Source organism: Paralichthys olivaceus, chromosome 11, assembly GCF_024713975.1.
Source record: "Paralichthys olivaceus isolate ysfri-2021 chromosome 11, ASM2471397v2, whole genome shotgun sequence".
Classification (NCBI taxonomy): Eukaryota; Metazoa; Chordata; class Actinopteri; order Pleuronectiformes; family Paralichthyidae; genus Paralichthys; species Paralichthys olivaceus.
The window spans coordinates 16,272,456-16,289,934 of NC_091103.1; the positions used below are offsets into that span (position 1 = coordinate 16,272,456).

Consider the following 17,479-nt stretch of genomic DNA (forward strand, 5'->3'; position numbering starts at 1 on the left):
AGACAAGTCAGAAATTTGAATTAAACAAAGAAATATAAAAGCGTCCTGAGAGTCTCAGGCTGAGACCCATCATCCACTCTGGGAAAATGTACAACAAGTTAGAGAGGAAGGACAAAGAGGGTTTGTTGAGACCTGAGGAAATGAGAGCAAAGGGAAAAGAAAGTGAGAGATCGCAGAGAGGAGAAACAGTGATAGGGGTCAGAGAAGTGGAAAGTCAGGGGAATCCAGGAATCAACCGTGCCACTAGCTTAAAATAGCTCAGTGATATATAACTGTGTGCAGTGAAAAATGCCAAACCTGTTCCGTCTATGCTGCGCTTTTCTAAAGTGAATGTGAAATACAGTTAGTCTGTGAAACAGTCTGCTTCTCTGTCACTGTGCATTCTGGTGAGTTCACCGACATGACAAAAAACCCTCTAATGGAAAAATACAGTCTGAGAGTCTACTTCTCCTTTGGCATCACTACAGTCAGGACACTGACACATTTTGACATAAGCCACCTGTGACATTCACTCTGTTTAATATACTGAACAAAGTCTGAAGTAATAGCCATAAATGTTCTAACTTTCTCATCATCTTTGGATGCATATACACACTCCCCCGGGTTTATAAATATGCAGAGTAACCTGCTTATGTTTAAGATCAACTACCACATGTTCACACTTCCACACATGTCCACAGAGGCCTTCATGTCATCAGAAAGTAGTTTGTCCTGGAAGGCACCTCAGGAAGACTGGGCCACACAGCATAGTGCAGTATAGTATAGTGTAGTGGTGTGTAATATAGCGTAACATAGCATAGTATAGGGTTATATAGTGTAGTGAAGCATAGCGTAGTGTAGTAGCAAATCATAGTGGTGTATATTATAGTGTAGTAGAATGGTGTAGTGTAGCATAGCGTGATGTGGTATAGTATAGTATCGTTCAGTGCAGCATGGTATTGTAGGTATGGTGTTATAGTATAGTTTAGTTTAGTATAGTATAGTGTGGTTTGGTATAGTATGATATAGTACTATGTTGAAGTATAGTATAGTACAGCATAGCTTTACAAGGTACAAACTCACTTATATGATTATAATAATGTTTGTGTCATGTGAAGTATCCATTTCAGATTCTGTTGTTGTACGACATAAATATAACTCATGCACTTGCGTGTGTTTGTTTGTGCGTATACAAACATCTGTCTCCTATTGTGTTGGGGACAGTAGCGTGAGAGGGACCAAAGGGTCAGCTGTGCATCACATCAAAGTAAAGCCTGTAAAAGACCCCACTGTCAACACACACTCCGACCTGAGACCCCTGTGCAGCTTTCTATACCAAACAATCAGGTGGACCTCGTCTTCCTGGGTCCCAGCGGGTTGGAGAAGACAAAAGACCCTCAGTAAGAGGACGTTCACTCATCTTTACACAGGACACATGGGAGCACACACACACACACGCACGCACAAAGCATGAAGTGCTGGATGCACGGAAGCTGCAGAATATGCATCATTCATCCATTTTATTATAATATCATTATCATTGCATTTTTTTCTGTGCTTAACATTTTCTGTCATGTTGTCTGGTTTTATATCTATTGCTTGATCTCTGTAAAACATGGAAATCACCCAAAAGCCACAGATTTAAAAATGCTTTGTATTTTTGGGTTAAAATCAATTAAGCTAAATTTCCATACAGCACAATTGTATAGATAAAAAGACTTTGTTGCAGCTGGAATGATCCAAGTTCCACAATATGTAGTGATTTTATTAAATTGGCACCGAAGAAGAAGTGGTTAAACAAACATACAATGACATTAAAGTACTAGTTATGTTCCCACTCTGACCAATTCACCTTGTGGGGCCTGAGGGGATTTTTACATGGTTTTTTTTTATTTGCAGACATGATATGCATACATTTTTTATTATAAATTTCACCTGACGTATTGTGCAAAGATATTATTTGGTCCAAAAGCAGAAAAGTAATAACTTTGAGACTTAGATTCACGTGTGCCATCTCATGTTTATGTTATTTTATTGTCTGTATTACTTTATATCTTTTTCAATCCATAATTTCAGATTTTATAACATTTATGTTGCTCTGCTCGAAATTTGATACTAAATAAATAAATGTGAACACGTCATAAATCAGTTATGCTCTGGCGCCATCGTGAGGTGTATATATGTAGTTGCAGGTTTTTTTTCACCTTGATTTGCAGGATAAGTGTCGGTGAATGAAACTGATTATTTCCAAATGATAAAAAATACAAATCTGCTGCAGTTTGAATTCTTTTCAATTAAAAGATTTATGTCGTGCGGCTGCGTGTTGGCTGTCGGTCGCTTAGCGGCGCTGTTGTAATCGTGCCTCTCTTTTCAGAGCAACCTTTCCGGGTTGTCGTTGAGCGGGTCAGAGGTCGCAGCACATGCGTTTGTTGTGTTTCTGCTCTGGGCTCGTACTTGTAGCTGTAGCCGGGCTGAGCCAGTGATGTGATGGCTTTCCTCGGCTTGTTCCTGAGGAGGCAGCTGCCGCAGGCCCTGGCCCACTACGCCCGGGTGGTGAAGCTGCGGCGCCGGCCTCCCTGCGCCGGAGCCCCGCTGCTGCAGCTGCGGAGGCTGCACGGCCCGGGCCGGCTGCGGCACGCGGAGAAGGGACCGTGGGGGAAGAGCCGGGGGCCGGAGCCTCTGCAGCAGCAGTACCCGCTCACAGACCTCGACAAGGCGGACGCTTTGGTAAGTTCGGCCCGTGACTGATTTCTAAACTAACTAATGTTACAACTGCTTTTACTTTCATTTTCCTCCAAATGAAAATAAAACTAATAATGAATAATATTGACTTTAATTCTCAAAAGCACCGTTACACAGTGCTTCAAACTGCAAACCAATACAGGTTTCAAATCTAAGTCATGGGTTTAATATCTGTAAGGAGGTCAAACATGAGGTAGATGTTTCTAGCAATTGTTTTTTATTGTTGCAGATGCTGAGAAAGTCCCATGAAACAGGTAACTAACATTTCACCGCACTTGATTTATAGGTTATAACTTTATTTATCAAAGTTTGTATCTGACTCTCTCCCTCTGTTTATCGAACGTTTTGTTATATATACACACGCAGTGGTGGAGAAGCTCTCACTTCAAATCAACAATAACACTAGTAAAAGTCCTTCATCAACCCAAACACTTGACCCGAGACGCAGACGAAGATTTCTCTGAGAATATTTTCATTCCTTCAAGATCACGACTCACGTTGTCTCACACCAGCATCTGTATTCGTTTGTGTTGCAGCCTTGAGGAGCTCCTCCATTTCCTTTGTGCATTGCACTGTGGAACTGTAGTGCACTTAAACATAAAGTGTTTCAGTTTGCACACTGACATTGATAAAGTTTATACATTTATAAATTTATTCTGAAGGAACTGACTTACAGAGTATTCTGTTCAGGTAGTTTAAAGGGACAGTTCACCAAAAAATGTAAATTCACACATTATCTACTCACTGCTATGCCGATGGACACTTCTGGACTCTCAGGGGTAAACTTTGTTGCAGCAGAATCCAATGCAATTGAAGTCAATGGTGACCTAGACTTCAGATGTAATAAAACAGAAAAAACATGTCACAACCGCCATACTGTTCATGTGAAGTCATCCATATTCATATTCGATTTGAAACAAGGTCATTTACACCATGTTTAAGACCTAAATGTCCTCTGTGATCCACGAGCAAACATGGCTCCAGAAGAGGATATCAGAGTGAATGAGTGAATTTTAATTTTTGGGTGAACTATCCCTTTAAAGGTTATTAGGAAGTAGTAAACATTAGTAGCAGAAATTGAGTTATGGTGCTTATATAGACAAAGTCTGTTAAATCATGGACAATAAACTGAGACAAACTTACTGGTGCATGGTCCCAAAGGGGTTTACATATATATATATATATATACATTTATATATATAACATATATATATAACCTCCTCTTTCAGAACTCCTCCCATTTGCACAGACAGGTAGATCCCTCCTCCACCCCGACCTCACAGAGTGAGCCTGGATCCTGCAACAGACACAGACTTTGATTACATGGCAAATGGACAATATTTTCAAAGAGCTTATCTAATCTTATCAACCATTAAAGGGGCTTTACACCCTAAACCACATTCATTCATAAATACATCCACTGCTTTTATACATGCACAATTTGCAGTTTCATGACACATCAGTATGTGGACTGCAGAGTCCGAGGATTGGGGTCTGGTCCGAAAGCAGTGATCTCTGAAAAATTTCAAATCAGTCACGTAAACAGTTCGGTAACTTCTTGTTTTATGTACATGCTGCCTTTCAGGCTGTAACTCTGAGTTGCTGTTTATTCTGGCTTTGAATGTTTTGCAGGATTCCTGTCGTGGTTCAGGAATGGTCTGCTGGCCACTGGGATCGGAGTCATCGCATTCGTCCAGAGTGAAGTGGGGCGAGAAGCCGGATACGGTACAGGCCTCAACACACACAGTTTCATGTACAAGTCCAGTAGAGCTGCAACACGATCAGTACAAGCTTTGTGGTGGTGCAACAACAAACAGTAGTTAATGATGCAAGTTTAGTAACGAAGGGGATGGTACATTCCTAAAGGTTAGTGGATTATAGAAAAAGAAAATAAAAGTCAATGGATAAGAATGCAATAAGTAGAATCTAATTGGTCAATACCTTATTTCTGTTGGTCTGAAAATATCTGCAAGACATTTTATTTGCTGATTCACCAGCAGGTTTAAAAACAAAGCCGAAAAAATAATTTCCAGCCATGGTATTAAATTTAGTCATGATGTCAGTATAATTTATATCAGAATAAAGTCAAACTGACCTCTTTAACTAACATTTATTCCCAGTGTTGATTAGGTTTTTTAAATAACTTACTAATTACAGAAAATATTCCACATATTTGTTTATTTGAGTAAAACCAACCTGCCTCTATCTCAGATTTCAGTGCAGGGAGAAAACGTATTGTATCTCTACAATCAGATCACATCAGTCTGCCTCTCCACAGCCTTCTTCATCCTGGGAGGGGTGTGCGTGTCGTTTGGCGGCACCTCTTACCTCGGCAGCCTCTTTGCCCTGCGGAGGATGATGCTGCTGTCTGTGCCAGCGCTGCTGCTCCAGGGGGCTGCGGTGGGAAGCGTCGCCCTCTTTTGGCTCTGTGCGGTATCTCTCTATATCGGCCGCCTGGAGGTGGAGATCATCCACGACGACGAGGGGGAGGTAGAGGAGGAGGACGAGTGCCGTGAGTGTCGTGAGAGACGGGAACTCCGGGGCTACAGAGGCTCCCACAGCAATGAGGACAGTGACAGCAGGGGGCCGACTAAGTAGACGTCTTCCGGGGATTGTGTGTGTGTGTGTGTGTGTGTGTGTGTGTGTGTGTGTGTGTGTGTGTGTGTGTGTGTGTGTGTGTGTGTGTGTGTGTGTGTGTGTGTGTTTATAGATGCTGTACAAACCTACTGTCCCTTATTATATTGATTATTGAGCACTACTTCAGGATCCTTTCTGAAACTGATCAGAGAAAATTGCTGATAATTCGACCAACTCGGACTCACAACTCGGTAGTTAACAATAAAAATAATAATTTCTTATTATTGCACATATTCAAAGCTGCTTCACTTACATTATCAATCTGTCTGAAAATGTTTATTCTTTCCCAATATTTGACATCTTCACATTGACAGGCATGTTGCAGAGACTCACTGCGAACATGTGACTGACTACCTGCAGTTTGCATTAAAGTCTTGAAATAAAATACGCTGGATTGAAAAGCTGTGTGGGTGCTACAAAAGAAATAACATATTCTAGGTCTTTTTTTCTGTTAAAAATCAATGAGGGCTTGAGTTTTAAGTATTTTTTTATTTTGATTTGTAAGGACAATAGCACTTTTGTCGGTTTTTGATTATCATTACAGTAACTTTAAACTATCAGGGGTTTTTTTTATGCATCTTTGTCTGTGGTTATATATTTTGTTCGGTATTGTTACTTTACATGTTCAGTACCTAAATGTAAAAACCATAAACCATTTTACCCTTTGGATTGAACATCACATCATCTGGTGATCGCTGTAATGGCTTTTTTAATCATTTAAAGCACAGTTGAAGGTATTGATAAGTTGATAATATTAGTTTTTGTTTGGAAATGGGGTTTGCTATTGTTACATTTTGTGTATGTGCACCACTTTCAGTGCACGCTATTGTATATACTGTAATAAAGCCAGATTAAATCTGTGCTGATACAGATAAGAGACTTCAGTGTGTATTTGTGGGTTTTTTTAAACATAAGAAAAGATAAATCTGATAGTTAAGAATGACACTAAGGAGCACACATAGGGCAAACAGTCCCTTTAAATTAAATCAAAGTGCACCACATATCACACATTCATAGATCTGTCTCTTAAATGTGCATGATTTCTATTTATCTCAAACTATGAATTATTCCCTGAAAAACTCAATTATTTAGAGATAGTGAAACAATATTTCTAGATTTGCAATTTTATCCAGATCTATTCCAAAGTTGTATGTGTTCTTTCTTGGCCCATAGCTCATCCTATCTCAAGTTTTGTAGAAATGTGTGCAGTAGTTTTTTTGTGTAATCCTGCAAACCAACACACAAAACCATCTTGAGGTATTTAAACACAGTTAACCTGAATTACACAACACCTTTAGGAGGTCATTTTTTCATTTCAGTAAGTTGAGACCCCAAGCTGAGATGATTAGTCAAATCCCACCTAAAACTGGATTACCAGCAGGCGGCTGCTGGTCAGTTGTGGCCCCCAGATAGTAAATCTGGCCATTGTACCACCAACAACACTGAGCCACAACAAATATTTTCATAAAACATATATTTCCCAAGGATTTACTGTTGCCATTTAAAAAATGTACATTGTGAATCTCCTCTTTCTCTTCAGGTCTAGTACATATTGAGTCTGCATTAACCTACTAAACACACATTATACATTTATATTTTAAGTTGACGGCCTCAAGCTTGATGAAACTGATAAATTCCTAGAAACCCGACAGAGGACATGACCGGGCCGTGGTGGAGACACAGGAGATTCCCACTGAGACTCTTTTCATAGAATGTAAGGGAATCAAAGAATGTTCAGCTTCAGCAAATTATCAGAACAAGCAAAGACCTCTACCTGTACCCCGACACCTCGTAAGAAGTTCTCTATTTTCATATTTTATGCAAACAAGGCCCAACATGATGTAGCAGTGCTGTCAGAGTCGGTGGTTAGTCTTCGCTGTAGCACGAGTCAAAAGACGAACAAACTGTCCACACACACGCTGCACATGCATAATTTTTATAATGAGCTGCTTATCTGTGAGCATGTATGAATATATGAACTGAGCCGAACAGCATGTGGTTGTTGTGTGTGTGTGTGTGTGTGTGTGTGTGTGTGTGTGGAGGATGGTGGGGGGGCTCTGTCTGTGATAACTATCGCTGACTGGGTTAGGGCGAAGGTCTGTGATATCTCCCAGCCATCGACACACCGTGTTGCTGTTGAGACTCACCTTAGAGTCACCCTCTCTTCCTCTCTCCTTCGCCCTCTCCTCCTCCTCCTCCCTACCTCTCCTTTCCCTGATTCCCGGGGCGTCTCGGTGCAGTTGTGTTTCACATGCAGGGTGTGTCTGGACGGCTGCTGCAGTGTGACCAGTACCCCTCCTCCTCCCTCCGTGGGCTCCCTCTCCCCCCCTCAGATCCTCCTCTACCCTTTTCTGCCCTCGCATCCTTTCTTTCTGGACTCCTCCTCACGTTCTCCTCTCCACCCACCCACTCCCCTTCCCTCCTCCGTGGCTGCATTTGACTGCACAGGTCTGTTTGGCATGCAGGAGGCTCCTGAGGCCTGGCGCGTCTAAAGGGCAGGGCGCCCAGAGGCAGGAGACGCACCCTCACTGACAAACACCATCTACCCCAGACCCCGAGCAGAGCGGCTGCTGAAATCACAACACCAGACACAGCTCCAAGTCCAGGGCTGCAGCCTCATACATCTCCCAAAACCTCAGCCTCGCATCCACACTCCCAGCCCTGAAAGTAGGAGCTGTAACCTCTGCTTATTTGGCTCATCTGCTCTCAGGTGTTAAATGCCATGTGTACGGATCAGAGCATCTGCATTTAAAGTGTGGACTGGCCTTCTCCTGGCTGAGAGCAGCGAGAGGAGATTGTTGGGAAACAAAGACAAAGAGGAAACTAGTGGAGATAGTGAGAGGAGGGCTGGTGAGTTGTTGAGTTTGTAGTGAGCTCCATGCCAGGTGCATGGAGGCCGTCTGCCTCCATCCCTCACTCTTTTATTCCGAACCGTATTTTTACTCTTTCAAATGCATTTACATGTGCTGAGGTATTTCCCCCGGGAGCGCGACTCCAATTCAGGGGGTAAGATAAGCCATCAAAGTCAGTGACAGAGAGGGCGTATGGGTGAGTCACTGACAGGCTGAGTAGAAGACAGTCAGGAGAGCTGCTATGAGTTGTGGGAACAGACACACACACACACACACAGACACACTGACACAAGCAGTGCAAAAATCATTTCAACTGTACAAGCAGCAGCTTTTCTTTTGCTATGTGCAGACAGCACGAGGACACAGGGAAGAAACCAGAGGTGGTTTTGCGGCTCAGTTCACATCACATCAGCGCACACGCTCATACAGTGCATATGCTTTTGCACGTACAATGGCATTTTCTCCCCAACAACTGCTCTTGTTTAGTATGCGCTTCCTTTGGTCTTGAGGAGGAATGATCCTCACTCTAATGAACTAGGGCCTGCCACTTGAATGTAAAACAGGATTTAACCCGTCTTCAATGTCAGAGCCCCTCCCTGGGGCTGCTTCAGACAACACACACGCACACGCTCGCAAATTCATGGAGATACACGCACAGGCGAACCACCAATATACACACACACACACGCACAAACACACACACACACACACAGTGCTGAATGCCTGCATATAGTTTTTCATAAGTGAGACACTCTCCATGCACTCTGTGTGCTCTCTGTGCTTCTGTGTTCATTTCAGACCAATTTATGGCGACGTCTTTGTTGAATCCGACGGCCTGCTGCACGTCGATTCATAGTGTGTGTGTGTGTGTGTGTGTGTTATAATGTGTGTTATGTGTGACATCTTTCACTGATTTCTCTGTATGTTATGTGAAAGAATCTATAGGAATTTCTGTTAAATACCTGAAATATAACCTAAGGTATAGATGTATTGATGAAATATTAACAAATACTTTATATATACCTGAAATACAACTTTAACTTCAGGTGTGTATGAAGTATTGCTTAAATATGAACCAATACTTTACATGTACCTGATATACAGTATAACCTTAGGTATAAATAAAGTATTCATAAAATATTAAAAAACCCTTCCTGAAAATTAACTTTGGTATACAAAGTATACAAACAATACCTCATAAATACCTGAAATATAACTTCAGGTATATATGAACTACTGATTAAATATGAACAAATATATTTACATAAAATATAACTCCAAGTATATATAAATACTCCATATATACCCGAAATACAACCCCAGGTATATATGAAGTATTGCTTTAGTATTCCAAAAAATACTATATATATATATATATTTATATATATAAATCCAGTTATATATGAAGGATTGATTCAGTATTTATTAAATATGAACAAATCTAGTTTATGTAAATGAAAATGATTGATCTATTTTGAATCCAAATTAAATACACATGTATATAATAAATAAATAGAACCATTCAAATTCACGTGTTGCAAACGAAGCAATAAAGAAACAACACAGTCTTGAGTTGTGCTCCTCTACTGGAATATTTTATTGTTATCTGTATCACTGTTTCTTCTTTTTACATGTGTTCATTTTATTGGATGAGTGTGTGGAGTATTCACAAAGATGGAAGGATAACATTAGATTCACAGTGATGGGCAAGGGGTTAGCTATTCAATAAAAAAAAAGATAAACACACGCTTGTACAAGCAAACGCACTCGCACACTCATACGCACACATGATACCATTAAACACCCGAGTACATATGTGCGCTCACACTTTTGTATGTGACAGCTACATTTTCGGTGTGTAGTGCACATTGGATCTGAACAATTAGAAATGTGATTTACTTTCTTTTTTTCTTTCAGAACATCTGAACCGTCAGATCAGACGGTGAACTATAATCTCAGTCTGAAGAAAAACAGATGATAGTAATTCAGGTGTATTTTAATCAATTATAAGGACTTTATTCAAAGTGCTAGTAATGAATATGAACTTTCTTTCAGAGTCTTTACATCATAATTATCATCAAAAATGTGACTTTCCTCACATAATTTAAATATTATGTTTGTGGTAATTTGGCAGAAATAGTCACATTTTCAAATGTTAAATATTGCATTTTGGAATTAAAATAATTTGAGTGTATCACACAACAACTAAATTGGCTCACTTCAGTTTAGTTGGGAGATTTGAGCACTCTTCAACTTTTTCATATAAAGTGTTTATATGTTTAGTCCTGAGATAAATTCCAATCTCTCAGCGTGAAACAGAAATTTCTTCATTATTTCTATTTCCACTTTATAATTTAAAACTCCATTTCCATTTGACTGAATTGTATTGAAACCAATACTGAAATAATTCTGGATATTTTTATTGACCTCTGACGGTCGTCTTTTAATGACCACATGTGGTCTCTGTTTTTGTTTTTAATGGGCATTTATCCCCTCCACAACGCTGTGGTCAGGCTGAGATATTAGTGACCTCTCTTGCATTGTTTTCTGTTTTAACAGCAAGTGTTAAGTGATGAAGTGCTTCGAGTTCAACACCAGAACAAATCCCAGTAAGTGCTCAGAAAAACACAGGAGGTTTGAATGATAACAAAACACTTTTGTCCTCCTCCTAAAAACACATTTTTTAGAAATAGCCTTTTTAGAGAATAATAACAATAATAAAAAAACATATGATATTGTGCATCCAATAAAACTATGTTATTCTGTCTGTCTAGACACATTTTCACACAATTCTTCCATCGGTTTTATCTGCTTCAAAAATCAATGATAAAAAACATAAAAAAGAAGAAAAGAAGAATATGGCTTTCATACACAAACACAATCGTATCATCATGTGGAATATACTATAATTAATACTCAGTTAAAGAAATTAACTTCCTATAATCAAAACACAGAAATAGCATCCAGTCTGCATTGCATCTTCTTCCTTTATATATAATGGAATGTCTGGGACTACATTATTCATATTTTTGTCCCAACAGTGTGCTTTAAGTATGGCTGACTGATGAATACTTGGATTTTCTTTTAATTATTATTATTTTTATTATTATTATTATTTCGAATCTGAATAAAAAAAAACACCAGAGGGGTGTCTCCATTTATTTTATGGGAAAACCCAACAATCACATTCTCACCTGGATCTCAGCGTCAGAGGTGATTTGTATGATACTGCAATAATAAAAATTTATATTCAAAAGTCCCTTTTGTTCCTACAGACGAGTGTCCGTCTCTTTCTACCGTCTTCTGTTAATTGGGTTAATCAGGGTGACAGTGAGGTGGGTGTAAGCTGAGGGTCTTTATGGTTTCGTCTCTATATACAATATGGCTTCTCTGAGTGGAAGAGACACAGAAAATCAACACAGTCGTCGAGAGAAAGACACAGAGCAGAGTTCATTATTGTTGAAGAGAGGGAACGTCTTGAGGGACGAGCAGTCAAAAGTTTCCACGTCCCGTTTTCTTAGAGAATCAGTGTCACTCGTCCACAACAGGCAGACAACGATTCCCTACGGCAGCGACTTGTCACATACTTTAGATCTCAGTTATTCAACTCATTGTCCAATTAGTAATGTCCTTAGAGGCGTAATGTCCTGCCACTTCTGTCCGTCCTGCCCTTTTCAATGTCTCTCTTTCTGTTCTGTCACCCGCTCCATCCTTCATTTTCATCTTCCCCTCTCGCCTCCTCCCCTCTGACTCTCTCAGTCCTCCTCCGAGCCTGCGGCCCCCCTCAGTCCATTCATACAGAAGGGCAGGCCGGAGGAGAAAGGGCTGTCAGACGGGGAGAAACCACTGAAGGGTGGCAGCCCGGCCAGCCGCTGCAGGTGGGGGAAGAAGGCTGGCGGGGGTCCCTTGTGGTGGTCTGAGCGTAGCTGCAGGCCATCACTGTGTCCCGCGCTGTGGTGGTGGGATGGAGGCAGCTCAGGTGGAGCGTAGCGGATGGTGCTGGGGGCGTAGAGGCTCTGAGGACCCTGTGGGCTGAGGGCAAGGGGGTGAAAGAGGACCCGCCCCGCAGCACCACCTGCAGCCAGTCTCTGCAGTAGCTCAAAGTCAGGACTGCTACCTGGGCAGCCGCCTCCTCGACTGACCACACCCGACACAGCCCTCTCCTCGCGGGGCAGCGGAGAGGACACAGACATGGCGGGGGACAAAGCAGGGGATGGCGGAGTGAACAAACCTTTAGGAGGGGCTTCGCTGCTGGAAGAGGAGTCAGGGATTGGGGTGGTGGGGCTGTCGCCGTTGAGACTGCTGGAGGGTGTGTGGGCATGTGAGGGTTGGTGCTGGGTGGGGTGAGAGGTGGAGGTTTGTGTGTGTGACCCCCAGCGACCCCCGGTGGTGAGGGAGTCATGCTCAGTCTTGATGCTGGGGTTGCCAGTTAGAGGAGACGGGGTCACTACACTCTTCAGCTGTTGAATCACAGCCCGGCCGTTGTGCGCCCTCCCTCCTCTCTCCCCTCTGGTCGGGGTGTCTCCCCCCCTGTTCTGTTTGCCTCCAACCCCACCGTCTTCCTGTTTCAGTCTGTCACTGTCTCCCCCCTGCTCCCACTCTGTTTCTTCCTCTTCCTCCCCCTCGCTATCACTCGCCAGGTCAGAGGAGGCAGACACGCTCTCTTCTACGTGACGGAGTTCCTCCAGTCTGCGGCGGGTTTCGGGTGGAGCACCCTCTGGGTCGGACCTCAGGAGGCGCTTCCTCCTGTCCTCTGATTGGATGGCGGCGGCAGTGAATTTCTCTCTCCCTTTAGTGTCGGGGTCACTCTTCCCTGCTGAGCCCTTTACTGGCTGTGAACCTGAAGGAGGAAGGGAGATTTTTATGATAAGGAGCCACAGATGCAGGTGTTTCTGTGTGTTAGTGGGCATCATGGGAAGGGAGTAGAGTGTGTGTGTGTGTGTGTGTGTGTGTGTGTGTGTGTGTGTGTGTGTGTAGCATCTTACCTCGGGCCTGAGGGGAGCTGTCGGCGGGAGAGGAGCTAACTCGAAGTCTCTCCGCTCGTACGCCCTCCGGTAACTGTAGCAGATCCAGAGGAGTGTCGGGCAACTCTGTCGGACTGCATGGAGAGGAATTGATGGAGGGATGTGAAAATGGAAAGAGAGGCAGGGACGGTGGACAAATGCTCATCAGCCACTTACTGACTTAAAAAAACCCACTACTGCCGAGCTGATTTCAGTGAATACTTAGAGATGCAAACAACATATAATCAGCCTAATAACGACCTCCGATAGCCGAACCGCCACACACCCTTCTAACCTCAATCCAACACGCACCCAGTTCTCTAGACACGTACAGTACACAAGCACCAACACATGCAAACAGACACACAGGCAGACCCCACCCTTCAAGACACATAGAAAACACACACTCTGTGCCCCACTCAGCAGCCCACCTATACACAGTTAAGCCTAGACAAGGAGGAGGCTGTTGGAGAAGTTAATGAGCTCTTGTAATTACAGCACTAATTAACTAAAACACCATTCAGCCTCAAAATTCTGACATCCATTTGTTGTAATTATATAGCTTCAGTCCAATTAGCATTGAAATTCAGCCTCCTCCTCTTGCTTTTGTCTGAACGCTCTGTCGCTGTGCACATTTGGTTATGCTCCGCGTTTGTTTGCGTGTGAGTATATTTGCATCAGGGTCCCAGTGAATAGTGTGTGTGTGTGTGTGTGTGTGTGTGTGTGTGTATGTGTACAAGAGGGAAATGAGGGAAAAGTGCTTTTTTTCTTAGGTTACCTGCAGTTGTGTGTGTAGAAAATTAATAAAGTTGGTGAAGACAACAGTAACACTACATGTAGACGTTAAGGATAATTCACACTTAAAGGTCCAGTGTGTATGATTTAGGTGAAAGGGAACTATTGGCACAAATTGAATATAAAATAATCTAAATGTTTTCACTAGTTCATTTCATCAAAATTGCATGAATTGTAGTTTTCTGTACCCCAGAAACTCCCCTTTATATTTAAATACTTTATATTTACATTAAGGGGACCCTCTCTACGGAGGCCGCCATGATTTTTACATTAGTCCAGACTGAACAAACTAAACACCTTTTGAGTTTTATGACAACTGAAGTTTACCACAGGTTATTTTTCATGTTTGGAAGGGGAGGGTGAGGTGAGGGGTGTTCAGCTGCAACATGCAACTTCAACACTAGATATCACAAAATTCTACACACTGTACTTTTAAGCACATTTAAGAAAGTTAAAGAAGCCCAAATTCTGACAAAAGTATACACTGTAAAAGTGTATTAATATCAGGAATTTGTAATTTTAAATTCTAGGAATTGGCCATGTATTGGCCATGATAAAAATTGGAATAATTGGAAAAAATTGTCAGCAATAACATTAAGTAAGATTCACCGTATCTGCGTTTAGGGCAAAAAATATATTAAAGAAAAATGTAAAAATTCACTCAAATTAATTTAGAATCTATAAAACATAAACCTTGAAGATGATGAACCCTTTTTAAATCAAATTTTAGCTGTGGTCAGTATTTATATAAAAATTTTACATAAGTATTAACTTTAATAGGGCCTGGTAATGTGCTGCTTTGATGTCACTATTTTGTATTAAGTATCCTCATCAGTTTTCTCACATGTCGGAGGGCGTGAAACTTCCAGTAATCCGTCTGCATTTCATCATGCAGCCCTTCAAAGCGTCTCTGTTCTCAGTGTGGTGCCGGCTCATATAAACTAGGAACATGTCGACGGTCTGGAGAACAGACTGTGGCTCTGCTGCGGTCGCACTGACCTCAGGACATAGTTGACCCAGATGACGTTGCGTTCGTGGGGGGCTTTGTGGTTGATGGAGACGGTGGCATTGGACTGGATCCACAGGTAGCCCCCTCTCCTCTGGAGCCAGCGGTAGTAACCCGTCACCACCTGGCCTTTCCTCAGCACTGGGAGGAGAGCGGCGGAAGGTGGAGAGGAGGAGAGAAAAGAAGCCCGTTATTTGGCAGTTCATAGTGGAGGCAGCAGAGGGCGCCTATCCCAACAGGAATGAATGACATTTCAATAGGCTTTCAGAGCCCCCAGTTTCAGATCATGTTTAAAATGAGGGAGGTGGGGATCAGTTTCATAATTGTATATATATATATATATGTGGATGTAACTCACAGTCTTCATGGCTCTGCCTGAGGTTTTCCAGGTCTTCTACGTGGATGAAGTGATAACAGGTATGTCCCACCACCTCTGCTGGGGTCAGATCCATGTACTCAGAGATCCTGTGAGGACAAGCCACAGCAAAGAAACACAGATTTGTCGACTGACCAGAAACAGACAATTCATCTAAAATCACCAAGTGACATTCCTCTGATATTATTCATAGACAAAACCCTCACCTGTTCTCACAATACGTGACCTGTAGGTCCATGTTGACTCGGAAGACAAACATTTGGCTCTCCATGCGGACTTCGTTAAGCGTGGAGGGCGGGAGCGTATGCGCCAGGGCCACCAGACCCATCGGACGACGCACTGAGCGCGTGGAGCCCGGCACGAGCGCGGGGCGGCAGCGGATTCGTCCTGTCACGTGGATCACCTGACGAACAGCAGACAACAGTACGTACTCCTTAGACACAAGGTAATTTATGCAGGATAACATCAGAATATGGTGGAATTTGAATTAGTTCATGCGTTGTGAGACAGTTACACAACACAGGATGAAGAAAATATAACACTCAGCAATATACATTTCACATAAACATAAATGCAATGTCATATTCTGAGCTAAAGAATGCAGCAGCTCTGGTGTTACAGCAGCAAGTGCAGTAAACTGTCTGTTATGTGCAGCGGTCCAGTGTGAAATAAGGTCACAGCCATAAAACACACTGAAAACGACCACCTTGACAATCCTGGCAGCACTAAACATAATGACAAGCCTTGTTATTTTACCGGCTGGAAAACAAGAGGGTAAATGCTGCAATATGCACAATACAAGGTGCGTTTTCACATGATGATGAATTCAGTACCTTGTATCCAGAAGACTTGACATGCAGGCCTCTTTTGGTGAGCGTGGACTTCATGCGGATGAAGAAGCCACGGTCGGGAGGTTCGTCGGCAGGAGAGTGAGGACTCGACGGAGCTGTTGAAGATTGGAGAGGAGAAAAAATTGAAATTCACTTTATTTCTATTTTGTTTTGTGTTGTTTTTTCATTAATGCAAACTGAGTGAACAGTGAATGAAATGTAAATATTATTCTTTTTCCTTCAGTTTTCTCTCTCTAGATTTGAGTGTAATCAGTACCGGGCTCGGGGGTACCAGCCAGCGAGGAGGCGGACGCGGAGCTAGAGGCGCTCTCGGGAGCCGTGTGGCAGCCGGCCTCGGCCCTCAGATGCGGCCTGATTCCCAGTCGCTCCGCCATCTCGACGTGGTCCGCAGGGTGGATGTAGTCGAACACGCTGCTGCCGGTCAGCTCCACCTGAAGAGAGAAACGAGCACTAATCAAAAACAGAAGCTTAGAGCACAAATACCTACACATGAGCGAGTGCACACACACACAGAGGAGGGAAAAAAATCAATAGATGTTATGACAGGAAAATGAAAGCGCTGCTCTGGGTTACAACTCAACAAGGAGTGAGGAGGTTGTAAGACATTCCCACACACACATACGCACACGCGCAAAATACATTTAAGTCCAGTCTCAGAGGGGCGAGTGACTACAGTATTACACAAATAAAACCTGGGGAGATAAAAATCAATTGTATTTGCTGATTAAAAACAGGTGAACTCCAAGTATCTCCAAAGGTCACATTACTATTCTTCCCCTTATTCCCCGTGTCCCACCCTGCTCCTTCATTCAGTTGCAGTCTATCCCAGCAGCGCAACAGCTCTATATGATCCTATCATCATAATGCATCATAGTCGCTTCTCTAATAATTTAAAGGTTATAATGGCGCTGCTCTTGCATGGCATCCATAAAAGCAGCACAATCGGAGCAGGTGTGATTCCATCTGAAGCTGTATGAATGAGTGTGTGTGTGTGTGTGTGTGAGGGAAAGAAAGAGAGAGGGGGGGAGAGAGAGAGAACATGCATGCTTACACACACGTATGCAGTTTCTATTACATCTGCGAGCGAGTGTGTGCGTCTGTGCATGCGTGTGCCAATACCATTCCATCTGATAAAGCCGTGGCTGCAGCAGCCTCACACCCTTGTCTGTAGGACACAGCCATTTATTACCGGATTAGAGCCATTTACTGCAGGCTTTATGGGAGCTTCAGCAGGCCCT

At 42.7% G+C, this 17,479-nt stretch overlaps 2 protein-coding genes across 2 annotated transcripts in view; one reads left to right on the forward strand and one right to left on the reverse strand.

Annotated features, from left to right (window-relative positions):
• Window positions 1–2,351: 2,351 nt before the first annotated feature.
• tmem160 (transmembrane protein 160) lies at window positions 2,352–6,237 on the forward strand. Its single transcript, XM_069533761.1, has 4 exons — window positions 2,352–2,706; window positions 2,951–2,975; window positions 4,354–4,446; window positions 5,000–6,237. The coding sequence occupies exons 1-4, from the start codon at window positions 2,467–2,469 to the stop codon at window positions 5,317–5,319; spliced, it is 678 nt and encodes a 225-aa protein (XP_069389862.1). The 5' UTR covers window positions 2,352–2,466; the 3' UTR covers window positions 5,320–6,237.
• Window positions 6,238–9,778: 3,541 nt separating this feature from the next.
• The window catches only part of npas1 (neuronal PAS domain protein 1), a 64,586-nt gene continuing 56,885 nt past the window's right edge, over window positions 9,779–17,479 (reverse strand). The window contains exons 8-14 of the mRNA XM_069534486.1: window positions 16,498–16,672; window positions 16,224–16,336; window positions 15,597–15,793; window positions 15,373–15,479; window positions 15,008–15,155; window positions 13,196–13,308; window positions 9,779–13,050 (exon numbers count right to left, since the gene is read on the reverse strand). Of these exons, the coding sequence (XP_069390587.1) occupies window positions 11,966–13,050; window positions 13,196–13,308; window positions 15,008–15,155; window positions 15,373–15,479; window positions 15,597–15,793; window positions 16,224–16,336; window positions 16,498–16,672 (1,938 nt within the window). The 3' untranslated portion in view covers window positions 9,779–11,965. The remainder of the gene's footprint in view (window positions 13,051–13,195; window positions 13,309–15,007; window positions 15,156–15,372; window positions 15,480–15,596; window positions 15,794–16,223; window positions 16,337–16,497; window positions 16,673–17,479) is intronic.

Excerpts from the sequence above, each read along its gene's own strand:
- tmem160 (XM_069533761.1), top strand. The coding sequence starts at position 2,467 with ATGGCTTTCCTCGGCTTGTTCCTGAGGAGGCAGCTGCCGCAGGCCCTG. Across the intron at positions 2,707-2,950 it reads TCGACAAGGCGGACGCTTTG|ATGCTGAGAAAGTCCCATGA; the intron begins GTAAGTTCGGCC and ends TTATTGTTGCAG. Across the intron at positions 4,447-4,999 it reads GGGGCGAGAAGCCGGATACG|CCTTCTTCATCCTGGGAGGG; the intron begins GTACAGGCCTCA and ends GCCTCTCCACAG.